This window comes from Tenrec ecaudatus, chromosome 10 (genome assembly GCF_050624435.1).
Source record: "Tenrec ecaudatus isolate mTenEca1 chromosome 10, mTenEca1.hap1, whole genome shotgun sequence".
Classification (NCBI taxonomy): Eukaryota; Metazoa; Chordata; class Mammalia; order Afrosoricida; family Tenrecidae; genus Tenrec; species Tenrec ecaudatus.
This window is the reverse complement of record NC_134539.1, coordinates 46,503,719-46,531,500: the sequence shown is the minus strand read 5'-3', so window position 1 is coordinate 46,531,500 and position 27,782 is coordinate 46,503,719. Positions and strand designations below refer to the sequence as shown.

Below are 27,782 nucleotides of genomic sequence, written 5' to 3'. Positions count from 1 at the left end.
AGCTTCGGAAACAGTTTTTCTCTGCTCACACGGGGCCGGTGGCCACCATGGCAACTAACAATAACCATCATGTGACTTCGGGCCAATTTCTTAACCTTTGGGCCTCATTCCCCTCGTCTCCAAATGGAATTTAGCTACATCTCACTGTCATGAGAATTGAGTGGCACTGTGCTTTGCACCGTTGGCTATTACCTTGGAGAAGCTTGTGATGGATTTTGAGATTTCCAGCCTTGCATGTTCATGTGGACAGGTGCAGAGGAGGAGATTAAAAAATCTAGCTCAAGAAATGACTGTGTCTCATAGGCTGGGGGGTCAAGATAGATGATCTAAGTTTAGCCGTGGAAAAGGGTTCATCCCAAAGGAGAGCTCAGATGAAATGACACGAACACAATGGAGGGCACATCTCTGAGAGCAAGTTCGGAGCCGAAGCATCAGGGGGCTCTTTTGAGGGAAGATAAAAAGAGGAATAGAAATGATATTTCCGTTTGAGGATATTAGGAATAACTGGCCAAGCGGGAGATGGACTGTGTCTTTCAAACTGCGGATGGCAGAACTGACACGGAGCAAGGTTGGTGGAATGGCTGAGGATGTGTTCTGCTTGGTACCACCAAGACACAAGTTTAGAGAATTGAAAAAGAGCCCCTTCTCAGTTCCCAGTTCAAGATTTGGTTTTACACAAGTCAAAGAAAAATTTATTAGCAGACCCAAGTTAACAACAAAGGAACCTGCGTGTTTTCTACCGTTTCAATTGGTAATATAGACAGTAATAAAAAATCACACAAAGATACTAAAATTATTTACATCATCTCTCCAGCTTCTTATTCCCTGGCTCCCTCGTTGTTCCCAGGGCAAACGTTGTTGGCATTTTCTAGCGTGTCAATCTAGAATTACTCTACATGTCAATGAGCATATAAGATCAATGTGTATTTGCACTGCTTGAGATCTGGAAGATTACAATTTTGCTATTATCTCTGTATATACTGTGTGTTTCCTTGAGCACATCTACCAGTAGAGTAAGCTCCTGGAAGTCCGATACTGCATCAAAAGGTATGTGCATATTTAATTTCATAACACCTAATGAAGTTTCCCCGTAAAGATGGCCTACCTGCGTGCATCTTCCCTGTACACATGTACACCAGTAATAGTGCCAGTGACGTGGTCTCCCCAGGCAGCAGGCTCATAGCCTCAGCCAACTGCTTGTTTTACCTGTGTTACTCTGATGGCTAAGACGACTGCCATTGTGACCTTCCAGGTCAGAGCAGAACTACTCCTGGGGGTTCCCAGGCTGGGATCCTCTTTATAGGAGAGTGCCTCCTCTTTCTCCCTTGGAGGGGTGGGGGGTTCGAATCCCTGACCTTCCCATTAACAGCCTAATGGGCACTCCACTGTACCACCAGGGCTCCTTATTCTGACGGGTAAAAGCTGCCGTTTCAGTTTCGAGTGCATTTCTCTCTGAGCACAGCTGTCTACTTGGTCATTCATTTAAACACCATTTATAATGCATTTCCTGTGAACTCCCTGGAGACCCTAATCCGGAGTCCTGCTCTGTAATAAAAGATCGTGCTGATGAAGTCTAAGTAATCATGTCATCTTACCATTTCGAATAAGTAAAGAAAGAAGGCTTGGAGGAGTCGATATTTAACATTTCTAAAAAGCAAAATTCTGGATGAGACTTCAGGTAAAAATCAGCATGACACCAAGCCCAGGAGATCTAAAAAGGGATGTGGGCAGTATAAAAATAGCCCAGGAAAAAGCATTGATTTTTAATACCTATGTCCTCTTCTTTATTTGGAATTTTATAGAGAACTTTACACTCAAACTTCTTAACTACCCCTGACATCCATAAATCCCTGGAACATTTGATCATGGAATCCCTACAAGGAAGACCAGTAAACATAAACATCATTCAAATTTATTTACAAATAGCTGATCCCAAAGATGAAGAAATTGAAGATTTTTATCTCCTCTGGAGCCTGAAAATGATCAGACATGCAACCAAATTACTGGTGACAAAGAGGACTGGTCATTGGAAGAGGAGCCGTGGTTGTGTAGTGGTTGTGAGTTGGGCTGCTAACTGCAAGTTTGATAGTTCAAAACCACCAGCTGCTCCTCAGAAGAAAGATGGAGTGTTCTACTCCTATAAATGTAGTCTTGGAAACTCCCAGGACTCACTACCCTGTCCTACAGGGCTGCTGTGAGTTAGCATTGACTCGGTGGCAGGGAGTTTGGCTTTGGTCTGCTAATTGGAAAATGGGCCCTGGTGACAGAAATGACCCCAAGATTGAGATGATTTTGTAAGACCAATGTAATTGCAAATACCTTTTTCAGTAACATAAATGGTGACTGTATGGACCTCGCTGGGTGGGATATGCAGGCATCAAGTTGACTACATCTGTGGAAAGAGTCATAGAACAGCTCAATGTTATCAGCCAGAGCAAGGCCAGACCAGCAATTGCTGAGAGGCAAGTTCAAGGTGAAGTAAGCACCACCCTGAGTCTATCTTACCTGAATTTAGTGGTCATCGCAAGAACAGCTTTAATACATTGAACACTAATGACCAAAGACGAGGTGAGTTGTCTTGTGGTGTGACATCAAAGATGTCATGCATGAAGTAAACAAAAGTATATTTAAAAGACAGGAAAGATTAAAAAGAACAAGATGGATGTCACAAGAGACTCTAAAACTTACTTTTGCATGTAGACTGCTTCAGGGATGAAGATAGGATGGAAGTAAGAACTGAAAAGCAGATTACAAAGGGTAGTTCAAGAAGACCAGCTACAGCATTGTGATGAAATGTGCAAAGACCTGAAGGTATAAAACTGAACGAGAAGAACATCCTTGGCATTCTCAAACTATTGGGGGGAAAAAACGGAGAAAAAACCCAAACCTTGAGTTGAATTATTGACGGATTCTATGAGCAAAATACTGAAATACGCTGGAAGCATCCACACAGAACGGAAGGAATGCACAGTCTCTGTGCAAAATAAATAAAAGTGAACATTCAACTATTTCAGGAGGTAACATGATTAAGATAGCATATGATGCTCAGGACCAATAATGAGGGTGGCGATACCAGGAGGGGAAGGGGAAGGTGGGGGAGAAAGGGGGGACCCAATCACAATGATGTACATATAACCCCCTCCCAGGGAGATGGACAACAGAAAAGTGGGTGAAGGGAGACATTGGTCAGTGTAAGACATGAAAAAAATGATCAATTATCAAGGACTCATAAGGGAGGGGGGAGGGAGGGAATGAGCTGATACCAAGGGCTCAAGCAGAAAATGTTTTGATGATAATAATAGCAACATATGTACAAATATGCTTGACACATGGATGGATGGATGGGTTGTGATAAGAGCTGTAAGAGGCCCCAATAAAATGATTTTTTAAGATAACATGAAGAAAGAAGTCTTAACTGCACTAAAGGCACTGGTTGAAAACGAAGCTCTAGAGCAGCGGTTCTCACCCTTCCTCACGCCGTGACGCTTTCACACAGCTCCGCATGTTGGGGTGACCCCCCCCCAACCATAAAATTATTTTGGTTGCTACTTCATCACTGTAATTTTGGTACTTGTAAGAACTGGGTGACCCCTGGTTAAGGGTCATTCAACCCCCAAAGGGATCGCAGCCCACAGGCTGAGAACCGCTGCTCTAGGGCTTGGCAGGGTCCAGTTGAGATCTTTCAACAGAGGATGTAGTGCTGAAAAACTTACTGCTCTTAAAATTTGGAACACAGCTACTTAGCCAGCTGACTGAAAGAAATCCATGTATGTTCATTTTAAAAAGATGGTCAAACAATGCAGAAGTCATCAAATATCATTAATAAATAAAAACTTGCTGAAGATAATTCAAAAGTGTTGCAGTGCAGTACATTGGCAGAGAATGCCAGAAATCCAAGCCAGACTCCAAAGAGGACGTGGAGTGAGGGCTACCATTCCTGCTGTCATTCAGATCACTGCTGAATGCAGAGAGTACCTCAAAGATACCTGCCTATGTTTTACTGACCCCAGGAAGGCATTGACCTGTGCATCATGACGAATCATGAATCACATCACGAAGAATGGCTACTACAGAACTCCTCCATGTGTTTGGGTGGAACCTGTGCGTGGACCAAGAGGCAGTTGTCCGTCAGAACCAGGAAATAGTTCATAGTTTAAAATCAGGAAAGTGTGTGCCAGCCTTATATCCTTTCGCCAGACCTCTGCAATCTGTATGTTGAGCAAATAATAGGACAAGGTGGATTAGATGAAAATGTGACATCAGGATTGGAGGAAGACTCATGAGCAATAGAGATATGCAAATGAGACAATCTTGCTCGCTAACTAAAATAAAAAAGACGTGCATCATTTACTGGTGAAGATCAAAGACTACTTACTGCCTTCTGTTTGGAAAACATTGTAGCGTAAAAGAAAAATCCAGTTGCTGAACCAAAAACAGCATTGTGATAGATGACGTCTGGGATATCATTTTAATTGGATCTACAATCAATGCCCATCGAAGCAGAAGTCAAATCAAATGACAGTCATTGGGCAAATCCATAGCAAAATATCTTTTTAAATTGCTTTAAAAACAAAGCAAAACACTGAGGTGGCACTTTGAAGGCTGAACGTGCACCTGAGCCAAGCCACAGTATCTTCAGTCATATCATACGCATGCCAACACTGGGCAATGGAATAAGAACCAAAGAAAAGTGGTGTCTCTAAAGGATGTTGGTGAATAATATTAAATGAACATGGGCTTCCAGAAAAGCCATCTGTCTTGGCAGAAGTGTAGCCAGAATGCTCCCTAGAAGCAAGGATGACAAGCCTTTCCCTCGTGTCCTTTGCTCATGTGATCAGGATTCGATAGAGAGTCAGTCAAAAAGAGGAGGTCCTCAGTCAGCTGGATTTCCACAGACGGTTAAACATAGGAATGACTGTGATAATGGGATGCGACCAGGCAGTGTTTCCCATTGCACACCTGTGGAGGCTTCAAAAGAGGAAAAAATTGAGTTGCAAGTTCATATTCTTTCCCCACAAACTCTGAAACCCTCCTATGGTTAGTCGGAGAGGAACCCGACTGGATGGTGCCTACCAGCAGCATTTGAGCAGGGAAGAGTGGATTTATTTTTGTTTTGAGGAAACCAGTAAAATGTTGGATCCCAAGTGGCAGCTGCATTCTCAGACTCGACAGAGGTTTTATTTGGGGGATGTCAACAGAATTTAAAAGACCCGTACTGCTTCAACTGAGGCAAGTGTGGTATGAGTTTGGGGGGGAGCCAGCCCCCCACCACTAATCACGGGTTCAGTAAGCACAATTGTACACTTGATAGAAGTAATGGAGTCAGACACATTTCATAGTAACATGCTCACCTCAGCCCCACTTGATCATCCACGTGGAGAGAGGGGGAAGGGAAGGAGGGCAAGGGGAAAGGGAAACAGGAGAAGAGGGAGCCGAGGAGAGAGATGGGGAGAGACCAGCAAGAGAGAGTCTGAGAGATCTCTATTGCTAACCCAGGCCTATAGACCTTGGGGCGTGGAAGCTCACTGATTACAGGTAAAGATGTCACAGGAAGGGGTTGCACTATGTTATACAGCAGTGAGGGGGTGGTCTAGGGACATGCACGCAATAGGAAGAGGAGGGATTGAGGGTACACATGTGACAAGATGGGCGGATCCTAGAGTCAGGATGGCAGCTGGATCTCCATAAGAACCATTAGCAGTAGGGTGTAAGCCCCACCTACAGGAACCAAGCTAATGGTTGCAAGCTTCAGGGAGACATAGTCCATTGTCCCCAGCAGCAGGGAGCAGGTCCACCCCTGTGGTGGGGGAGACAGCAGTAGGGCAGTGATTGCCTTCATGGAGGATGTCTGTAAGCATCTGACCTCCCCCACCTAAAAGGGTTAGGATAATGTGAGGAACATCCCCGTAGGCTTGTTCTGTAAGAAATGCACAGAAACTGGCTTAGCATCCACTCTGTGCAGCTGAGACTCAAAAGGAAGATGTGGTGCCCTGCTACCCTCTCAGCCAGCCGCACCCCAAGACTTAGTCATGAAGGTAGGGTCTCCTTTGACCAAAGGCAATCAAGCGAGCCCTTACAATTAGGCCAGGTGCTCAGTGGCCTCAGAGGCCCTCCAGGAATGTTTGTAATAGGAGCTACTCAAAAACTTAAAACACTGGGGAAGAGAAGATCACTTGAGATTCTTATGCAGTCATGAATACCAACATAGATTAGTGCTCGTCTGCACCATCTCAGAAACACGCACTCGGTGTTCAGCTCCAATTCCCCCTCACTGAAAGCTTGGGCCATGAGGATGTCTAAAACCTGCCCTTACCAGATGGCGCATTGCATTGATCTAGCCCAAACTTGACTCTGAAATTGACAGATATTTTCAATTCCTTCATTCGCGTGAGTGAGATGGTGTCTGCTGATGGGTTAATGCTCCTAACTCATGCTCAAGCCTTGCCCTGACTCTTTCAAGATGCGGAGGACAGGAGCGGACAGACCCAACCTTGCACTCAGACATACCGATAGTCACGCAGATGGACAGGGACCAGGTACTGCTTCATCCTGTCACTCACAAGGTTGCCAGGGGTGGGGACCCACTTCCTGGCACCGACAGCATCAGCACCAATCCAGCTGTTGTCTTGACCGCTAGCAGCTGAGCTCACAGGAGCAGGGTCATTTGTTAGACCATCCCTCGAGGGCTCCCCAATGATGATATTGGGGGATGCTCTTAAAGCACTGGCTACAGGAAAGTCTCCTCATGTAACTCCTGTTAGGCAAGAGTGGGCAGAAAGGAGAGACCGGTAAGAAGCCAAGAAGGAGAAGCCATGTTACAGTCATTAGAGGTGACAGAGCTAGAAGGAGCGCTTGTATGTGTGTCCCATGATTAGTTAAAGGCAGAACAAAAGTGCACTGAGCTCTACAGCGCGAACCTCTGCAAAACTGGATTCATGAAACATTGACTCCCCGGGCTCCGATCTTGAAAATGATAAACATCCTAGGTTTCATGACAAAGTTACAAGGCCATTTTTTACAGGTTCCGAGAGGCATGTGCACACAGGAGTGCACACACCAGACACACAATGAGGAGGCTATTGTCAAATTTGGCAAAAACACATCAGGAGCAGTTAGATTTTCTGGCATAAAATATTCCAAAGTCCTGCTTAATCTGCTTACAGCCATCCCCTGGGAGTCATCTGACAGCCGTTTCACCAGAGCAAACCCCCAGACTCAAAGATGGAGGCACCTAGCTGCTCCAGCTCACACAGGACCAAGACCCGCCCCATCGTCCTCCTGAAGAGGCGGGTACTAGAGAGTTTTGCAGAGATGATAGGTAATGCCAAGGGAGAAAGAGGAGACATTCCATTCCTGTAAAGATGTACAGTTAGTTGTATGAGCCCCTAATAAAACATTTTTTTTAAAAAGGTGTACAGTTGCAGAAAAACACACAGGCAATTCTGCTCTGTCCTAGAGGGTCACTGTGAGTCAGAATTGACTTGATAATGTTCTGAAACTGACAGTGATAATGATTGTACAATTCTTGACAAGATTGAATGATGGAATTATATGATATGGATTATGTGCAAATAAAACTTAAGTAATAAAGAATAAGTGGGCAAGGATAGAATGCAATTCTAATAGTTCTCATCCAAAGCCTATACCTTTATTCCCTGTGCAAAATGCCTCATGTCTTCCTGTAGGTTGTTTTTCATACTTATCTATCTCATAAACTCTAAATACCCTTCCCAATTCTTTTACGTGTGTGTGTGTGTGTGTGTGTGTCATTTCCAGTGATCTTTCTGTGTGTGTGTTATTTCCAGTGATCTTTCTGCCTTAGCAGAATCAAGACCTTCCAAATCTTGGTTCTGAAATATTTGTATCTGCCATTTCTGTAAAATTCATTAAAATTTTTTCAAAGATTTAACTGCTTAAAAAGAAAGAATAAAATGTGACTTGATGGCAATGATAAGGCCACAGTCAAGAACAAGGATTCATGGCCAACGTGAAACTCTCCTGAACAGACGCTTGATAAATTGCCAAAGGAGAATTGAAAGGTAGTGTCCCACAGCATCCACTTAGCAAGCACTGAGCTTCTACCCAGTGCCAGGCATGTGACAGAACCAAGCAAAACCCACTGCCATCAAGCTGGCTCTTCCTCATAGTGAAACTATTTCGGGTTTTCAAGGTTGTACATCTTTTCAGGAGCAAATAGTTTCAGCTGTCTCCCAAAGAGCCATGAGCCTTGCAGTGAGCAGCCCAGCACTTACCCCACACCACTAGCAGGGACCCGGAAAGGTGGGCATTAATGTGTAAGAAGCCTGCCTGGACCCCACGGAGCTCACAAGCCAATCCAGAGGCCCTGGCCTTGTATATCTTGTATCGATTTATAATATGTCATCTGTGCTATCTCTACAATTGGAGGATCCGAGTTGATTTCTTAGAAATTTTTTGAGAGAAAAGCAAATTGGGGATGTATCCTGATAATTAATCTACATAACAAATCTTTATTTTGACCTTTTCAGACATGAAAAATGAGATAGGGTCATTTTTTCTCTCTAGTCTTCCCCCACCCCCCATAAAACCACGTAATTACAATAAGAAACCATCCCCAATTAATAGACTTGACATTGTCAATCTGTCATACTTTGAAGAGGATGGTCATTTTTTTCCCAAACCCATTATGAAAAAGGATAGTTTTGCAAGTATCTGCACTGCATACTTCTACCAAAGGGGTTCTTGCACTGAGCGTCATAGAACTACATGTAGTTTGATGTTGGTGTAATGCTTCCTCTCTACTACGTCAAAGCTGGATCTGGGAAGCACCTTCTCTCATCTCTCCCGTGGACATGTTGTAGGGTGCCATTGAGTCGCTTCTGACTCACAGTGACCCTGTGCCCTCAGGATGAAATACTGCCGGTCCGGTGCCCCCCTCACAATTGTTCTTAGGCAGCCACTGTGTCAGTCAACCCATTTGGGGGAAAACAATGAGCATTTATATGCCAGGAATTGCAGTTTAATAGAATAATTTTGATACCCATGTCCAAGTGCAAAACTGCATGGGGGGCTGGCTGTCATTTTGTGATTAGCACAGGGCTGTCAGAATTCACCTTCTGTTCTGTCATTAACTAGTTATGTGACTTGATGTCTTCTAACTTCTCTGTACCTATTTCCTTATCTAGGAAGTTGGATTATTAATAACTGACCCTTAAGAGATTGTTTTGAATGATTACATAAGTTAATAGATGGCACATTGCTGGGGACTATAAAAATGTAGCTTGTTATTTTCACCTGTGAGTAGAGAGCATGATTAGTGCGCCTGGTTCAAAACATGCTACTTGCACAGGCTGAGTCCCAAGTGTAGGTCCAATTGGAGGTTTGAAGCTAGCAGACCGAATATGGCCTAGCAGTGATGTCTCTCATTATTTGCCTTTCCTTGCCACATGTAAAAAGTGGTACCATTTGCATAACACACTGGGGTGAGCAGACAAGGCTGCTTGGAACTCCAGGCTCCTTAGATTCTAAAAATCAATAGAATTAATGGTTCAGCCAACCTCTAACCCACATGAGGCTCTTGACTTGGGATGCTCTGTTGAAATGATGTGGGCACCATCCTCCCTGTGTTTTAGTTCTGAGACACTCACTCACATTCACTCGGTGCCATCGATTTGAGTCGGTTCTGACTCACAGAGACCCCGTAGGACAGGGTAGCTAAGCTGCCTCTTTGGCTTTCTGAGACTTTAAATCTTCTTAGGAGCAGACAGCCTCATCTTTTCTCTCTCAGAATGACTGGTGGACTCGATTCCCTGACCTTGTGGTTAGTAGTTCATTGAGCAGTCCTACACTACCAGGGCTCCTCTTAGTTCGAATTAGGAATGTGAATTTGGTCCCACTAGACTAAAAGGGACAGGGACCAGGTTTCTCTGAAAGGTCTGGCCATCTAGGCCCCCAGAACATACATGGTTTGTGTGCTCCTGGGTGAGCTGCAGGAAGCTGCTCCGGCCTTCAGGAAGTCTGCCCTGGGGTTGAGGTTAAAAGGGTTCCTCTGAGTACAGGCAGCACATGACACGCTGGCAAGGAGAGATCAGGCAGGACATTGGGAAGGTGTCCGTTGCGCTTTCCTAAAAGCGATTTCAAGTGACATGACACAACATCTGCGGGACTTCTTTGCCATGCGGACATTGGCGGTCTGATAAAAGTAGGCCACCTGCTTCTTTCTTGACCTGCCTGGTTGACAGTTTGATTGCTTGAAAGTTAGAAGAATCACGACAGTTTCTGCTGTCGCAACCATAATTCTGTGCCCTGGGGAAGAAGTAGGTTAGTAATGAGGAGGTGACAAGGTCCTTGGAAGAAAAGCCTGTGTGGGAATTGTTCTGTGAGATGAGTTAACACGGGATTTCATCACCTCCTCGTTACTAACCTAGTTCTAGAAATGTTCTCAAAGGAAATCTTCAAGGCGTAGCCTAGAGACCTCTCATATAAACCTACAGCTTGAGCGGCACTTTTAATGGCAGAAGGTGGCGCATATGACAGAAAAACGAAGGGGACAGAGTTTTTAAAGGATGCTTAGTGTTTTGTAGATACACTACTGTTTGGTTGGAGCAAACAAATGAACCGTTTGATCATTCTTGAGGACGATTCTCCAGATTAACAGGATGGAGAGACGGAGCTACTCGACTGCTGTTCTGCCTTTCTCTGTTCAACAAGGACCAAGACCCACGGCCATTGAGCTGATCAGACTCATAACGACCCTATATAGGGGCTCCAGGGCTATCCATCGTTATGGGAGCAGACAGCCTCATCTTTCTCCCTCAGAGCAGTTTGTGGGTTTGAACCGCCGAACCTGGAGTTAGCAGTCCAACACTTACTCAACAGCACCCCCAGGGATCCTTCCAATAAAGAAGCCAGTCGGTGTCCAAGCTACAGAAGGTGAAGAGAGCCAAGAGAAGAAATTGAAGACCAAGATAAGAGAAAGAATAGTTCAGGAATATTTTATTGTTTGACAATTAGTTCAAGTTTCCAGGTTCTGAAAAATGGCCCAGGGCAGTGAGAAACTTGGCACACCTCAGTGCTGATTTGGCATCAGTCGCCTGCGATGAACCATCAAGTCTTGGGAGAATGCCAGAAAAGTAGGCAGGGAAATGTCACGTCATTTTTCAACAAGTGATTTCCCCCCAAAACCAGACTGGCAAGCTTGCTATTGCTACCTAAAAATGGTGGTGGACAGGTCTGTCCATTTTTCTTTTGGTACTCAGTAAAGGCAGTGATGTTCACTTCAGAATAGGGACGCTCCCAGAATAAATCATGCTCATCTGTCAGTATGTTCAGAAAGCCAAGAGCAGGAGGACTCTCTAACCTGAGGAGATTTGTCAGAAACGAATGTTCGGTGTGGGGAAGGCTGCGTAACTACAAACTTCAGAAGTAATACCCGGTAGACTGTTCACAGCCGGCCTCGTTCTGGGCAGGGGGCTAGCGAATGCCAGGAGCCAAGAGAACAAAAGGAAGGATGACTATTGGAAAGGAAGACCTAAAAATCCTGGGCTGGACTTCCAAAATCCCAGAGAGTGCCAACCAGTAAGGGACTTTAGCCAAGTAGTTGGAGGTGAGAGTATCCTACAGTTTCGCATACCCAGCAGTGAAAGGTGCGGAGAAATGTAATAGCTATTGAAATCACACTTTCAACAGTGACAAAACTGAAAAATATTGAGGAATGAAATACGTAAGATGTATGTCATGCATTTATGAAAAAAAACCACCTAAAAATCCTAACTGAAGGGCATTTTAAAAATCTGAATAACTGGAGAGAAATAGTGTGTACCTTATGAAAACATTCTCCCAGATTAATAGTTTTTAATGCCCCAATTATAATTCTAGTGGAATTATTTAAAAATTCTAAAGTAAACCAGAAGAGCAAAGATGTGAAATATTTGAGAAAAAGAAAATGATGTGGGAAAGGGACTAGGATTTGTCCTATCTTATAGAAAACTTTGGCGACTTAAATGAAAGTAAATAGGGAAGTATAGTTCTAGTTTAGCACATCAAAAATTTTGACTATTTAAGCAAAAGTAAACAGGGCAGTGTGGTTCTGGTTTAGCAGTAGTTAAATAGATCGAGAGAAACAGGGAGGATCCAGAAACAGACATAAGTATATATTGTGTACCAGAAAAAGCTAAACCATTGTAGATATTTCATACAGAGGGAATTTAGTACAGGGAATTGGCTATACGAGGAAGGAGCACACTGCACTGGGCGGTGAGACGATCCAAAATAAACAACTAGAATCTGCTCCTCACTCCTGGGAAGGGAACATTTTGGCATCAAGGATCTTGGGGTCACAGAGGAAGTTGGGCTCAGAGGAGGCCTGTCAGTGGAGCTGAAGCCACGGACGCCTTTCAGCTGCTACTGGAAATGTCGCCTGAAGCACAAAGCAATGGAGCAGAAATGTCCTGACCCTCCAGTCTTTTCCCAGAATCTCCCCCTGGCCAAACCTACCTGGGACCCCGAGGGCAAATCCTGGGAAACACAGTCCCCTGGCAAGAGAGCAGGTCAGGAGATGAGTGGGCAATGGGTCTGAGAACACTCAGGAAAGTGGCTGGCTCCTCTAAGAGGTGACGGTCCGAGTTTGTGTGACAAGGACAAATGAGTCCTTTGGTGGTAGTGAGACAAGTGATTGCTCTTCATTGAAGAAAATAAAAAGAGTAAACTTTCACCTTACAATGCACACATGAATTCCAACTAAGTTAATAATCAAGTGTGAAAAATTAGAAAAATAAGCAGTTCCGTCTTGGTGCGAGCACTGGGGTTGGGCAGCCCCTTCACAAATCAGAGTGCAGTGTCCCCCCCAGGCCTAGGGCAATCCCATTGGGAGCTAGCTCACTCTCCTCCTTCAGCGCATCTTAAGCACACTTCAAACATCACGTCCCCAGGGGGGTTTCCTGTTGGTCCTCCCAGGGTGGGTTACGCAGCCCTACCCTGCACGCTGTCTGATACTTGGTACTTCACCGTGAGCTTCTTGAGGACCAAGACAGTGCTTCTTCTTGAATGCACTGACAGTCATTTTATCTTCAGTCCAACCAGTATGGACGGCGCACCGGCTGTGGGATTCACACTGCGCACATGGGAGGATTCGAAACCAGAGACGCGCAGTCTCTGTGCTGCTGAGTGGGCTGGATGGTGCAGAAGACAGGTGTGCACAGCAGGACATCTCGGGCAGTGGAGTTCCGAGAGGGATTGGGCAGTTTGCATCTGAGTACTTTTGCAGCCTTAAATAGAAGCCAAGACAGATGGGGAGAGGCAGCAGGTGGGCAGCACGTGGGGCCAGGAGCACCGAGGGGGCAGGAGTCCTGCATTTTATCGCAGCCTCAGCCAACCGCTTGCTGGGTGACCCTGGTCACCGCAGGCCCCCGTGGAGGAGTGACCAGCCTGACCGAACCCTGGATGGAGAGATCCTGATAGGGGAGGGCCTGGCCATTGGTATTTTCAAGGCTCTTGCTATTTTCTTTGCAGTTCAGACCAATGGCCTTATATTATTTATGGAGTGTTTAGCTCTTAATGCTAAAGCATCAAAACCAAGGAGGAAATCAGCTCTCTGCCAGTGGAAGTCAGTTGATCGGATGGCAGCAAAGGCATAAACTCAGCCTGCTCGCCTGCTGTGAGCCCCGGTAAATGCTGCGTGTGTTCGGTGTTCGTGCCATCACGCAGAGAGCGCCTTACAGACACACACAGCCTGGCTCTGCCCCGGTGCCTGCTCTCAGAGTCCCCCCGGGCCTTAGGGCCATTTTTCCTTGGAACCCACTGGGGAATGTGCTGGTTCAGCTTTGGGTTCTTGGTCAGGACTCTCTTGATCCTGAAAGTCCTGGGAGAGGACACTGAAGATGGAAAGGAGCCACACTTGAAATAGTGGAGATACAGAGAGCTCGTCTGGTTATTTTGTAACTCTTTTATTGAGCTGTGAATCACGAGTCAATCCACCGATTTAAAGCTGTACAGCTTAGTGTTGAGGATGCACTGAGTTTCTCAGCAATCCACTAGAACATAATTTTACAACATTTTCATCCCCTCCAAAGAACGTCCACACCCACTGGCAGTCCCTCCCTGGCCCTCTGACAGCCACAGTCTCTGGGCATGCTCCCATCCTGGACATTGCATATCGAGGGGGTCAGACAATGCAGGGGTCTATCCATGCTGGAGCGTGTATCAGTCCTTCGTTTCTGTGTCTGCCAAATAGTATTCCATTGTATTGTAGGCCACGTTGTGCGTGTCCATTCATCACGGTCCTTGAGCTGGTTCCACTTTGGGGGCTATTATAAACACATACTATGAATTCATATTGTGAATTCATAAGATATGAATTGTATTTATCCTCTACTATAAGAATATGTGTTATGAATTCACAGTAGGAATTCATCATGAACGCTCGGCACATATTGGAATTAATAATAGATGTATAGAATGTGAACATGCTTGGATGATGATGCACAAGTTTTTTGTGGGCATACGGTCTCGTTTCTCTTTGCTCTGCACCTAGGAGTGGAAGTGCAGGGTCATATGACAACTGTCACATTTCACAGAATGGCTAGACTGATTTTCAAAATCCCTAAACCATGTTATTTTCCTACTAATCTGGGGTGATTTTAATATTCATCCTGGGTTTGAAACCACCGGACTCATGATGTCTGAGGGGCTTCATTTGACATGATGTATGATTTTCCACCCAGGATTCGATGCCCACAGTTGTTCCAGAGCGTGGCTGAGCTGCAGAGGGGTGTGACAGACTCCTAGAGAAACTTCATCCCTTGTAGCTCATGTTTCAGAGAAAGCTCTGCCTTCCAGCTCGGGAACCTGTCCCCACTCTGGCCCCGCACTGCTCACGGTTCTGGAGGCGAATTCCGGGGCCTCCCGTGATTCCATACGGAGCAGCCTTGACCAAGCATCCTGTGATCCACCGAGGGAATCCGAGGCCAGGAGGGATGGTGATGGGGACTGGAGAAGTGCCCCACACGCAGTGGTTCTGAGAGCTGTGCCCGCCCCTGACAGTCCCGCTTTCTCATTATGGAGGCGGACTCTTTCCCCAAGGGAAGGGGAATAAAAATAGATTTGGTTCCACTGGAGTACCCATAGGCAAGGTATGCACAGGCCTACTTGTGCTTACTAATCTGTAGTGTTTTTCTGTGGTGAAGCTATTCATCCCCATTGGTAAGCACAAGTAAGCCTATGCCAATCTTGCCTACTGGATAATCTGCCCTTGGTTGTACCTTAGGTTAGAAAGGTCCGGATGGAACGTGGTGTCAGAAGCCAATTCTGTGCCTTCTTTTGCCTCCACACACGATGTAAGATTGTCCCGGAGCAGAGTCCCCGGGAGGCAGCCAGCGGGGGTGAGAGAAGCTCGGAGCCTCAGGGTGATATGTGTGCAGTTTCCTCTGGAATGTATCCTGCATCAACCACCTCCCCTGCCTGCCGACGGACAGGCCTGCCAAGCCCGGTGAACAACGACTTCAGAAATCTGCCAGGGGGCCATTCCCCACGCCCTGCCCTGCCCCTGCCTACAGGATCCTTCCCACAAATCTGTTGTCCACACAGCACCCAAAATTAACTTTCCACAATGTGACACAGACTTGGTCACACTCACCCTGAAACCCTTTCTGACCCCTTGTTGTCCTCAAGCTAACCCCACTTTCCTTCTCTGCCACTTCCCGCCCAGTCCCCCCTCTCCAGCTACTCCGCTCTTTCCACTGCAGCAGTTCTCAACCTGAGTCATGACCCCTTTGGGGGTCCAACGGCCCTTTCACAGGGGTTGCCTAAGCCCATCGGAAAACACATATTTCCGATGGTCTTAGGATCTGAGACACCGCTCCTCTATCCATCTCCACGCGGGTCTGCCCACATACAAGTACCCAGTGTGAAGACTGTTACCCATGCTACACCATGCTTCAAGACAAAATTTCATTTATATCAAAATTTCACAATACATAATGACATACTGTTTTGTGATTCATCACTATGCTTTAATAATGTTCAATTTGTAACAATGAAAATACATCCTGTGTATCAGATATTTACATGACGATTCATCACAGTAGCAAAATGACAGTGGTGAAGTAGCAATGAAAATAATGCTATGGTTGGGGGTCACCACATAAAGAACTCTATGAAAAGGTCACGGCCTGAGGAAGGTGAAGAAGCGCTGTTTTACTGCCCTTCCTTTGCCTGTGCTACTCCTTAGGTCTGTCGCAGAGATCTCTCCCTACCTTTTCCACCTGGAAAAACCAACACACATATACACCTCCTCTGCTTGGAAGCTATTGGTTGCAAAGGGGAGAAACCAAATGACTAATAAATCAAACAGGTATTAACCCTGATAACTGAAGGAGCCCTGGTGGTCCAGAGGTTACCCGATTCACTGCCACCCGCAAGGTCAGCTGTTCAAAACCATCAGCAGCTCCTTGGGAGAAGATGGGGTTTTCTACTCCCATAAACAGTTACAGTCTCAGGAACAAACTCACAGGGCCAGTTCTGCCTTGTCCTGTAGGGTCGCGATGAGTCAATATTATGAAGTTGGTTTTTTAATAACTGAAGAGGTCAGGAGCATTACTAGGGTCATGAGGCCCTGGGTGATGAAAACAGTTCAGTGCTGGACAACTAACCCAAAGGTTGGCCATTGAATCTACACAGATGTGCCTTGGAAGAAAGGTCTGGTGATCTTGTGGAAGGTCCCAGCCACCATAAGCCTGTGGGACACAGTTCTACTCTGAGACCATGGTGTCATCAGGAGTTGGAATCACTTTGAGGGAAACTGATTTTTAACCGGCTCTACCAGCTTTCTGCATTGCTGGAGTCAGGGGCTCAGGTTATTCTACTAGGATTTCATGCCACCCGACAGTCCCTCATCCCCCTGCCCATCTACCTTCAGTCTTCGCTCATCTTGTCTCTTTGCTGTGAGTTAGTGTCATTCTCTGCGATGACTTCCTTGTGAGTATGGGAGATGATCACAAGCAGCTTCAACTTGGGCCATCCTTACAAATGGGTCTTTAAGCACAGCAGCCCCGGGGCCTTGGCCTTACAATACCTTCGAGGGCCCATGGAAATATTTGAACAGCTCTTAAAACCAGAAGGAAAAACAAAACAAAAAACCTTTAGTTAGTTAAAAGAAATGGTTTTAATATGTAATACTAATTTATTCCTCTTTATACCAACACAGTCATAAAGTCGTATATTTGTTTATTTTTATAGAGGACAGGGTGAAGGCCAAAGCGCTTAGGACACTGCTTACAGCTGACTGTCAAAGAGGAAGAGAGACCGCTCTGTCTGTTTGCCTGTGTCAAACTGTAGAGAAGATACTAATTGGATCACACTCTAAACACATCTACTAGGGGGACCCTGATTGGCTGACTCAAGCCCCTCCTAAGGGAAGGGCATCACCCCACATACACTGAGGGAATGGGGATTTCTGGAAGAAGGAAGCTTCTGGAAGAAAGACATACTCTGTTTTAAGAATATCCACCAAACTTTTACACTCTCCCCCAAACACCCCTTCCCTTGAGACACCGTCCTCCAGAAGAATTAGTTATCCACTGCTTTTCCTCTCCCTTAGCAGTTCTAGGGGGTATAACTGACTGTATCACAGAGTCCGGGGTCTTTCCAGCACCAGGGCTCAGCTCCTGGAGGGCAGGACCACGGACTGGATCGTAGCGATATGGGTGAGGAGCAAGGGCTTTTAGAGGAAGGGGCCTTTCAGCTAAGTGGAGGTAGAAGGAAGAGTTCCCGGGGCCGAAGGTGAGGGGCCCACCAGGGTGGGAAGGTTTACCAGTCCACTCTGATCTTGGAGTGGAAGGAGTTGGGGTGCAGAGAAGGATGGAGCAGGAGGTGAGGTTAAAAAGACGACAGGACAATAACATGGAGAGCCGCCAATGCCTCAAAGAGGATTTTGGATTTTATCCTGAAAGCCAGGCTTCTTCACCTGGGTCCTGAGGAGGGCTGATCCAAAAGCCCAGGCAGAGAGTCCATTCTGACTACAGATGGTTTTGAAGACTGTCAGTCTCTACTGGAACAGACAACCTCATGGTTCCCCCCGGAGGTGCCCTCTCCCGAGGGACAGCTGAGGCTTGGAAGTGTTGAGGAATCTTCGATCTTGGGGGCTTCTCAGTTCTCATCAGATTCCCAAAGGGAATGAGGACTGGCCACTCACCATGGAGAGGGGGCCACGGTGCTGGAGGGAGGAGGGCTGAGCTCTAGAGCGACTCCAGCACGCTGCTCTGAGGACGCCCCAGAGGATGGGCTGGAGGACTGGAAGCTGCAGGGCGGCCGATGGCCATCTGTGTGCAGATGGGACGGAGAGGAGCGATTGCCATGAAAAGACGGTGGTGGGAATAGGCCCGCTTTGCATGTGGCAGGAGATGGCGATGAAGACAAAGTGTCTTTGAGACGTCTTGTTTGTATCCTTACTTTCCCGGAAGATGGTTAACCTGTCATTTTTATGATTGCTTTTCATTTCTTCCTCCCAGTGAGGAAATACGTTTCTTTTATGTATTTGAGAATACTTTTAAGAGCATGCACAGGATAAAGAATTTATAGACACTGGCTTCTCCCCCCACCCCCAGCTCTAAAGACTGGGTTCAGTTCTAAAAACACAGCGTTTGTTACCCTAAACGTTTAAAAGAATGATTCACACGTGACAAGCAACTAGTTGGTGCACAAGAAGGTCTTCCTTGGCTGGTTCATATCTGCCTACAGTGACTACCCATTTTTTAATGCCAACCGTTAGTTGGCTTTGCTCCTTTTAGCTTGGCATCAATCAGTCCCACAGCTCAATAGGTAAGGGTGGATGCATCGTACTGTATCTGAAATCCGTGCCTTCGGTGCTCGCTCCATATGTCCTGGTCAGGAGAGAGTGCACTCCGTTCGAAAGCGACAGGTGTTTGTTTTAAAACGGATTTCAAATCCGTGGATCTAAGTTCCTGTCCTGGAAAGCTGCCGGCGAGTGCACACAAACTGGAATTTAAAAGGAAGCGCTTCTGAGACCCTCTGCCCGTCCCCATCGGTGCCCAGAGCTACCAAGAGCATTGGCTTTCCTAACCTGACTTTGTACCCCACACAGCTACCCGCTCCCCTCCCCGGTGCTCAGCAGCTCCGACCGGCTGCCCTTTGGCATTGAGGAGAACGGGGGCACACCATTCACCACCAAAGCGCCGGGAAGGCATCACCACCACCACCACCAGCACCACGCAAGCTATGGCCTCACCCTGACGCTGGAGAACAAAGAGGGCCCTTCGAGGTCCCCGGGCTCCAGCAATAAGTCCCTTACGAGTGAGTAGGGGGAGAGAGGCGGGGGCAGGTGGGGGGGAGTAATACTGGGGAATCCAATCTGAGTAGCTTCCCCAGATCCTGAAGACAAGCCCATGTCACCGCGGTCATCGTGCTATGCTGGATGAGCACGCTTAGGCCAGAGCCCACTCGAGCCTTGGGCAGTGCAGTGCAGCTGATGGTTCTCCAGTCCCCTCTGATGTCACTGCACAGGGGTGGTTCCTCCATCTCATTCCTCGGCAGTTCTTTCTGTGCAGCACCCATTCCTGGCTCCGGCCAGCAGACGGGAAAAGAGGGGTGGATGTGAGGTGACTGGAATTACAGAGAAACCTATGCCCCCCCCCATTTCTGACACGTCCACTTCTGTTTGCTGATACAGAGCCCACTGAGAGAACAACAACAGCAACTAAGAAAGCAAGCTTAACTCTGTGACAGTGTGTTTTCGATCTGTTAAAGCTACTCAGAGAGATGGGCTTGCATATCATCTAGCTGTTATGTTTTTTGGATGGGCACCTTTATTATATTTTACAGCCTTGGCCTGTGCGGAATCGGAGGTGGTGGGAGGAGGGTTTGTTCTTTGTCACACGAGGTTGGAAACGCCCTCACAGGCCCAGGAGGCGGAGCCCAGCCTTCTCCTCGGGCCTTGGTGTTTGCCATCTATCAGTTGGGGTGAAACCAAGGAGCCCTCTGACTCTGCCATTTCATGAGTCTGTGACCTTGGGGGGTGGGGGCATGCTCTGCTGTGGCCTCTGGGGAACGGTGCTGGCTGGCTGGACTGGGGGTTGGAGTGGCGCTCAGGTCCCCCTCGCTGTTCAAGGATCGGAACCTTCCTCACTCTCTACCCTGCCCGCCCTGCCCTCACCCTGGTCTGTGCCTCATCCTGGCGTACCTGAGGGAATGTTCAAACTCCTGGGGACGCTGTAGCCACACGGCCCACATGACACTTCTAAAAGCACCTCAGACCAGCTTGTGTTACGGTCTTAGACCCTTTCGATGGCCCTTCCCTGGGCCAAGGCTGGCCATGACTTCCAGCCTCCAACCTTCCTCATCACATCTGGATCTACCCTCCCCACACCAGATGCTGAGCCACCTTCGGCTCTGCCCTTGACCTCTGCTGGTAGCTGGCCTGCAAGGCCTGGCTCCACCCTAGTCAACTTCCACAGCTCGTCCTTCAGGAGTCCTTCAGGAGTCCGTGCAAATGCTTATGCATCCCTTCAAGGGAATTTCCTTAAGGCGCCCCCACCCCAATTCAGAGTTTAGCGTCCCTTCCATCTTCCTCTACAATTAAACTTATCTCTTTTTTAAGAAAGATAAAGTATTCTATTTATTGTCAGCAATAAAGGCTGGCTGATGGCAGCTTTCATAAGAGCTTTTACAAGGCCACACCCTCACACGTAGCCATTCAGGAGCACTTCTTCCGTTCCTTTGGAATAGCTGTGCTTGGATCCGTCTCCCCCGCGCCTAGACGCCCGTCTCAGCCACCTCTTTATTCCAGTTCCCCACATCCCAGTTGCTCACAATAGTTGGCACAAGTATTTAGCACGCAGCGAATGATATAATGCATGCGTGCGTGAGTGAAGAATCCCCGCTAGTGGGTGGGTGGGAGGCCGTGCAGAAATCCGAATCCGTGCATGTTCGCCCCAAGACTAATCCTTCCTACTGTGTAGTGTTCTCCATTCATGACGCATTGCACAGGAAGGATATCAGGAAAACTCGCAAAGGGACTACATTCCTTCCCGATTCTCAGGGCTCTGAGGCTCAGCGGGAGATAAGCGACTTGCCCAGGGCCACACAGCCTTCGGGATCAGGAAGGGCTTGCGCAGGTGTGGGAGAGGGGGTGGGGGTGGGCAACTGGGGATGGGGAGAACAGAGATGGGCCCTGAAACCTTGGCTTGCCGTGTTCTCACACCCATCAGCTACACCTTCAGGGGGTTCCAACTGTGGCAGAGACGCCTGTAGAAAGGGCGTTGGGGGTGAGGCTGTGGAAGTTAACTATCACCCACTAACTGCCCTTTCCTGTCATCCCTCTCCCCGCCCACCCCCCCACCCTCCCGCTACATTTTTAGAGCTGAGTCCAGGAGCGCCTGCCCTGTTCAGTGAACCGACTGCCCATCTAAAGAAGCTGGAACTGGACACGGTGAAGGCTGTTGGACCCTGGCCTGCTCTGCACATCAACATAAACAAGGTGCCCGGAGCAGGGGCCGGGGGCTCATGTCCACATTGAGTGATAATCTCTGGACCGTGTGAAGGGCTTCTATCCAACATTTCCTGACTTGGCTGCTCAGAGGATCTTTTAGAAATAAAACCGGTGCTTGCGCTTTTGGGGGACGGATTACTGACGACTTCTTGCCTTCCTTCCATGTTGAGACTAGCAGATGGGTTCTCTTTGTGGCTAAGTTCCCTGAGGGCAGCATCCACACTTCCTTCCTTCCTCTGAGCCCTGTGTCTCCTTGTGATGGCACCTGGCACACGGCAGATGCTCAGTCATGGTTTGATGATGGAAGGAAGCGGGGAGGGAGGGAGGGAGAGACAGGACAGAGGCCTGGTCTTGCATCTCAAAGGGCAGCTTATCCAAGCCACTGATAGCATGTCCATGTTACACCACTGAGGCTGAGTCCTTGAGTGCCCGACTCCTGGTCTGGTACCTTCGCTTGCCAACATCTCTTGGGCCTCAGACTTCTTTGTCGTGGGGGCTGTTATGCATTGTAGTATGGTTAGCAGCATCTCGGGGGTACACCCCCCATCCAATTGTGAAAACGAAAAAAAAAACGTCTCCAGATATTGCTTGACGCTCCCTAGAAAGCAAAATCACCCCAGTGGCGAATGGCTCTTGTGCATGTTTCTAAATTTTATAAGTGAACCGTCTTCTTTATTTACAGTTTATACCTTCCACTCCGACATTTCGCTTGGTGCTGTCCAAGAGGGAGCACATAGGTGCACTTCTACCCTGCCCTCTAGGGTCACTATGGGTCAGAATCAGCGGCTGTGAGTTGTGGGGAGTGGGGAGGGGACGGGGAGGGTTGAAGAAGGAATCAGAAGGCTTTGGAAGAAGTTCCCTGTGCTGGTCGGCAAGGGAGGCTGCATCTTCTGGGCCACTCCTGTACCCTGTCGACCTACGAAGACTTCTGGAACTTCTTAGAAGACTTCCACTCTCTCCCTACCTTTCCTTCCTCCCTCCCTCACCGCCTTTAGACTCAGGAGTCCCTTTGGTTACTAGTAGGGCCCAGCTCAGGCTTCATCTTCAAGACCCTATTCCTCTCTGTTCCCAGAGCTAGAAAGAATCCCTCGCTCAGGGTGGACTTACCATTCATCCACAAATCTCTCTTAAGCAAGCCTGTGCTTGCTGCTGGGCATTCACCAAAGGGGTGGGCTTGGATCCGTCTCCTTTCTCCGAGCTTCTTGGTACTCTTCTTCAGTTGAGTCCCCAGTACATATGATAACTGGTTTTACTGGAGGCTTATTCGGAGTTTGGCAAAATCCAACAACACTTTACCAGGGAATACAGCACCCCGTGCAGTAGAGAAGAACTCACAAGCTCTCTAGTAACTTGTGGTAACGGGCACTATGGGTGAGGAGTCCTCGTGGTGAAGTGGACTGCACAGTGGGTTGCTGGCAACAAGTTCGGTGGTTCGAGCTCACCAGCCTCACCTGTGGACAAAGATGAGACTTTCTGCTTCCAGTGTCGGAAACCCTACCCAGGGTTGTGATGAGCTGGAATCAGCTTGATGGCAGTGCGTGGTGGCAGTTATTGGTAGGCTGTTGGTAGGACACTGACAATCATTTCTTGCTCTGGGTCAAGACATCGCTGGTTCTTGAGCGTTTTCTTGAAGCTCAAACTGTAACTCCCCGCCTATCTTTTTTCACACAAAGAAATGCATCCGTAAAACAATTCGCTAGAACGATGTGATTATACAGGTAACTTTGACTTTGTCGTAACGCATAAGAAAAAGATATTATTTCAAATGACAAGTCTTTGCCATTAATCAAAAGTTCCTTGCAACAGACTCGTCATGATACCACAACAGGGAGGCTGCTTGTTTGGAGACCTTTTAAGATTATTTACCCCCTAGCCCCCAAACTCTGGAATGCTCTGATCTGCCCAGGGTCTGGATACATTTTAACTAATTTATTTAATGGTGAGCAGTCATTCTCATAAGAGCCCTGTTGAGGTAATGGGTTAGGCACTGCGCTGCTAACTACAAGTTCAGCGGTTCGAATCTGCCAGCTGTCCCATAGGCGAAAGGTGAGGCTCTTCACTCGCATAAGGGTGACCGTTCTGGAAACCCACAAGGGCAGTTCTACTGTGTCTTTCAGGGTCACTATGAATCGGATTCAACTCAACAGCAGTGAGTTTGGGGCTTTGGAGGCATTTTCATTGCTTGGTATCACAGGAAATTTTAAATCTCATCAGGTTCCAAATGTGTAAACACTATGTCTAAACAATTTAACTCTGCATCTGATTATCTCTTGGTTTCCAAGTGCCATTCACAAGTGGAGGAACTATTTCCTGCTGTAAGAACATAAAAGTCCAATGTTCCATCATTTGTACAGTTTGAAATCCATATATTCATAGTAAACAATAAAATATCTCTTGGCATTCCAATAGATTATATGTAAAGCATGACACTCGGTCCTAAAAGGCGAGAGACCGCCATCCTCAGAGCCACCTTGCAGGCGGGACTGTGAGTTTGTCCTTCAGACCTTCATCCCCAGAGAGACGGCTTTCATACAAAGAAATTCACAATAGGATGCACACATTTCCCCAAATGTAGACTGCTCTTTGCCTGAGAGAGCGCTTCCCAGGCTGAGTGTCCCTCCTCTCCCCGGCCAGCTTTGTCCGGCTATCACAGGAGCCAGCCAATCGCGATTTTTATTTTCTCCAAAAACCAGCTCGAATGACCAAATCCAAGGGGGAGAAAAATCAATGCTGAATTTGCATTCTTTTCTTATTTTAGCAGCATTCGATTCTTTAAAAAATAGGCCTCCAGTCCCTGCTGTCAGGATAACTATATCCCCTTAAGCAATTGTCAGCAACCTCAAAGGGGCTTGAGAACCAATTTCATGCCTATATTCCAACATATTATTCTAAAAAGGCCAATCTAATTAAAAAGTTAACTCTTCAGACACCAATGAAAGGCCCCTTTCAAAGATTAATTGTGTAAATGCAACCGGATTTCCAAACACGAGATGCAGTCTGCTCAAGCTCCTCTTGCAGAATAAATAAGTTCTTTATTTGCCTAAAGGAGAATGCTAGGCTCCACAGCGCAATGCATTGCGTCCCGTTAGTCTGTTTCCTTTATATCCTTTCCCTTGGTGGCTCGGGATTGTCGCGATTGGTGGGTGCTGTGGAGTTGATTTCAGAGCCCCGGTGACTCCACAGGACAGGGCAGAGCTGCCCCCTCGGGGTTTCTAGGCTGTGGTCTTCATGGGAGCAGACCAGCAGGTCTTCCTCATTAGCAGCCCCACACTTAACCATCGTCTCTGCTGGGATCATCAGTGCCCGCATCTCAGATGCGCTTTCCTTCTTGCGGTTTCTTTCTCTCACCACGTTAACAATCTTGCTGAAGCGGGAGGCCGAGGCTCTGAGAGGCAAAGTGGTGGCAGTATGGCTGAGTGGGGCAGCACTCGGGCTTTGCTCCCACAAAGTCCTGGCCAAGTGACAGAGCGTCTCTCTGCTTTGTTTTACTCATCTCTAAAGGGGGCATATACTATACCCCACCTCCAAATGGATAACTCAGGAAGGATTTGTTGGGACATATAGTTGAAATTCTCCGTCAGTGCCTGGAGTTCAGACAATGTTAGCGATTGGCTTGATTTGACTTTTCACCATCGGTTTTTGTTGCTTGTTTTTCATGAAGCTGGTGAGAAATGAGCTGAGATTCAAATACAGACCTCTGCCTCTGCTGATCTTGTGAAGCCATGAAATTGCGGAGTTCTGCCTGCCCCGCCAAATACTTCTCCACTTGGGCCCAGGAGGACAATGCGTACTCATGTTTTCTTTTCATTATTACGCGATACAAACTTGCCAATTGCCTTTTGAATTAGTGAGATTAAGTTTGGAACTGGCAGAACTTGTGGCCTTCAGAACATTCCATTCTTGCCCTGGGTCACGACGGCTAAGCTGTCATCTTGATGCCATTCCGTTGGCTTTGAGCAATGTCAGGCCCTTATGTCTTTTCTATTAAAATATCTCTCTTCTAACAATAACCGTATAGCATCATCATCTTCTGTGGACGCTGTTTATTTTGCACCTGTTATTTTGGAAGCACCCTATTAGCACTGGATAAGCGTTGGACTGCTAGCCGTAGGTCAGCAGTTCAAACCCACCAACTGCTCTGCCCCACAGAGTGGCTCTGAATCAGAATTGGCTCCGTGGCAGTGGGTTTATATTAGCCCTGGGATCGGCAGTTACCACTGCAGGCACGAGGAAGACCTTGTTTTCCTATATGTGGTACGTAGACCACCGAGGATGATTTCAGGCTTGGTGATTAAGTGTATTTTTATTTTAATCATTATATCATTTTAGTCTTTATACAATTATTATCCCCAAATCAAACTCATTGCTTCGAGTCGATGCCTACTCAGAGGAAACCTTCTGGGACAGGGTAGACCTGCCCTCTGGGTTTCCGAGACCGAATCTCTTCCTCCCAAGGAGCTGCTGGTGGTTTCAAACTGCTGACTTTGCAGTTAGCAGCCCAATATGTAACGGTCTTGCCACCAGGGCTCCTGTTAGTCATTGTAGTAAATATAATAATTATCAAGTTGTTTTTGCTTACTTGTGCTATTACACGGTTAAAATAATAGAGCTGGGGTAATTCATATTAATAAATTCGCATGCATGTTCAGTATTTATTGAGTTTGAGATATGAGACATGGCAATAATGGCAAAAAAATGTCACTAAATGATCAACATATGAAATACTCTACCATGAATCAAAACCTGTATAAATTTCTCACCATTAGGAAGAACAGTTCTAAGGAAGATCTACAAATGCCAATGAGTATTTTCTGCTCGTTCCCTTGGCTCAACAATCACAGGAGTTAATCTTTACAGCCGACAGGCAGGCAGTTTCACAGTGACTCCACGTGTGTGACTGAAAACCAGAGGGCTGTCAGGGCTGGATTTCCGGAAGCAGACCACCAGGACTTTCTTCCGAGGTGTTTCTTGGTGGACTCGCACCTACGGCCTTTTGATTAGCAGCGGAGTGTGTTATCGGTTTGTCCTCCCAGGGACTCCATAAGAGGTAGCAGGGATGTTGAACAAAAAACACTGGACTAGGGTCTAGGAAATGTGAAGCTTGATGAGTCTAGGGTCTGCTACTTCCTTCGCTGCGTGGCTCTGGGAAAGCCTCTTCATCTTGGCGCCCTGTCTTGTACAGTAACAGGTTCCATGAAACGTGTCCTTCCTGCTTCTCCACAGAATGAGACTAAGTGTCCCTGGAGAAAGCGCTTTTTCAGCTTGTCTTTCACAAGTCGTAGAGCACCAGGGCAGACGTAAGGAGGAAGAGACACGCTGGCGTGTATTTTCAGGTTCATGTGGGATTTGCAGTTATGATGGTTAGGGGACGTGAGTGTGCATGTCTGTTTGTCTGTTTCCTCTGTGCTGACAATCTGCTGCGTGCATTTTGGTTTGTCTCAGGTGGAAGAAAAGAAAGTTTCGGAGAAGACTCTTCAGACGCCTCGCTTGCCTTCCCCGATCACTGAGCACGTCAAGTGCAACATTTTGAAAGCTCAGCTGGAGAATGCGTCCAGAGTGAATGCCCAGGTGCGTGGAGCATGTCCATCTCTTGGATGTCACTCTGCGGGATGGCCTGTGTGCCACACAGGAGAAAGAGGCCGTTCGGCTGGGATGCTCGGTCAGTCGGTCTACCCAGGAGCCAGGAGCCACACCTGTGGTTGGAACAGAGATTTTAGATGAAGAATGATTAAAATCCAAGCCAGTTGTCCCCGAGCTGATTCCAGTGCATAGCTCCCTCCTGTGTGTCCGAGTAGACCTGTCCAGGCCGGAGAATTTCTGTGGGTAATCATTCAGAAGCAGATTGCCAAACTGTTCTTTCAAGGTGCCTGGGGGTGGACCCCAACAGCCCACTTCTTGGTTAGCAGCCAAGCACCTTAACCTTTTGCGTCACCCAGGGACAAGCAATGATTAATGAAGCAAGTGAAAGAGAAGAAGAATTCTATGGCCCCATTTTCAACCTGGAATGAGTGTAGGAGTCACCTAGAGCACAGGCTTTGAGGGATTTGCAAAGTCAAGGTGGGGCCATGAATTTGCATTTCTAACAAGCACTCCCAAGGCACCACATTTAGAGGAACTTGGGGAGATGTCAGAGTGCTAGATGAAAGGCTGATGATTCAAGCCCACTAGCCTATCTTTAGGAGAAAAACGAGGCTGCCTACTCTGGGAAAGAGGTACGGAGATTTGGAAATCCAACTTCGGGTCGCTTTGAGTCAGATTTGAGTCAAATCATTTGACTCAACAGTGGTGGGTAGGTTACTACAGG

At 47.2% G+C, this 27,782-nt stretch overlaps 1 protein-coding gene across 2 annotated transcripts in view; it reads left to right on the top strand.

Moving 5' to 3' along the window:
- The window catches only part of EPB41L4B (erythrocyte membrane protein band 4.1 like 4B), a 155,024-nt gene that overhangs the window by 93,810 nt on the left and 33,432 nt on the right, over positions 1–27,782 (top strand). For both annotated transcript variants that reach the window (XM_075559012.1, XM_075559013.1), the window contains exons 16-18: positions 19,076–19,284; positions 21,348–21,466; positions 26,921–27,046. In XM_075559012.1, the coding sequence (XP_075415127.1) occupies positions 19,076–19,284; positions 21,348–21,466; positions 26,921–27,046 (454 nt within the window). The remainder of the gene's footprint in view (positions 1–19,075; positions 19,285–21,347; positions 21,467–26,920; positions 27,047–27,782) is intronic.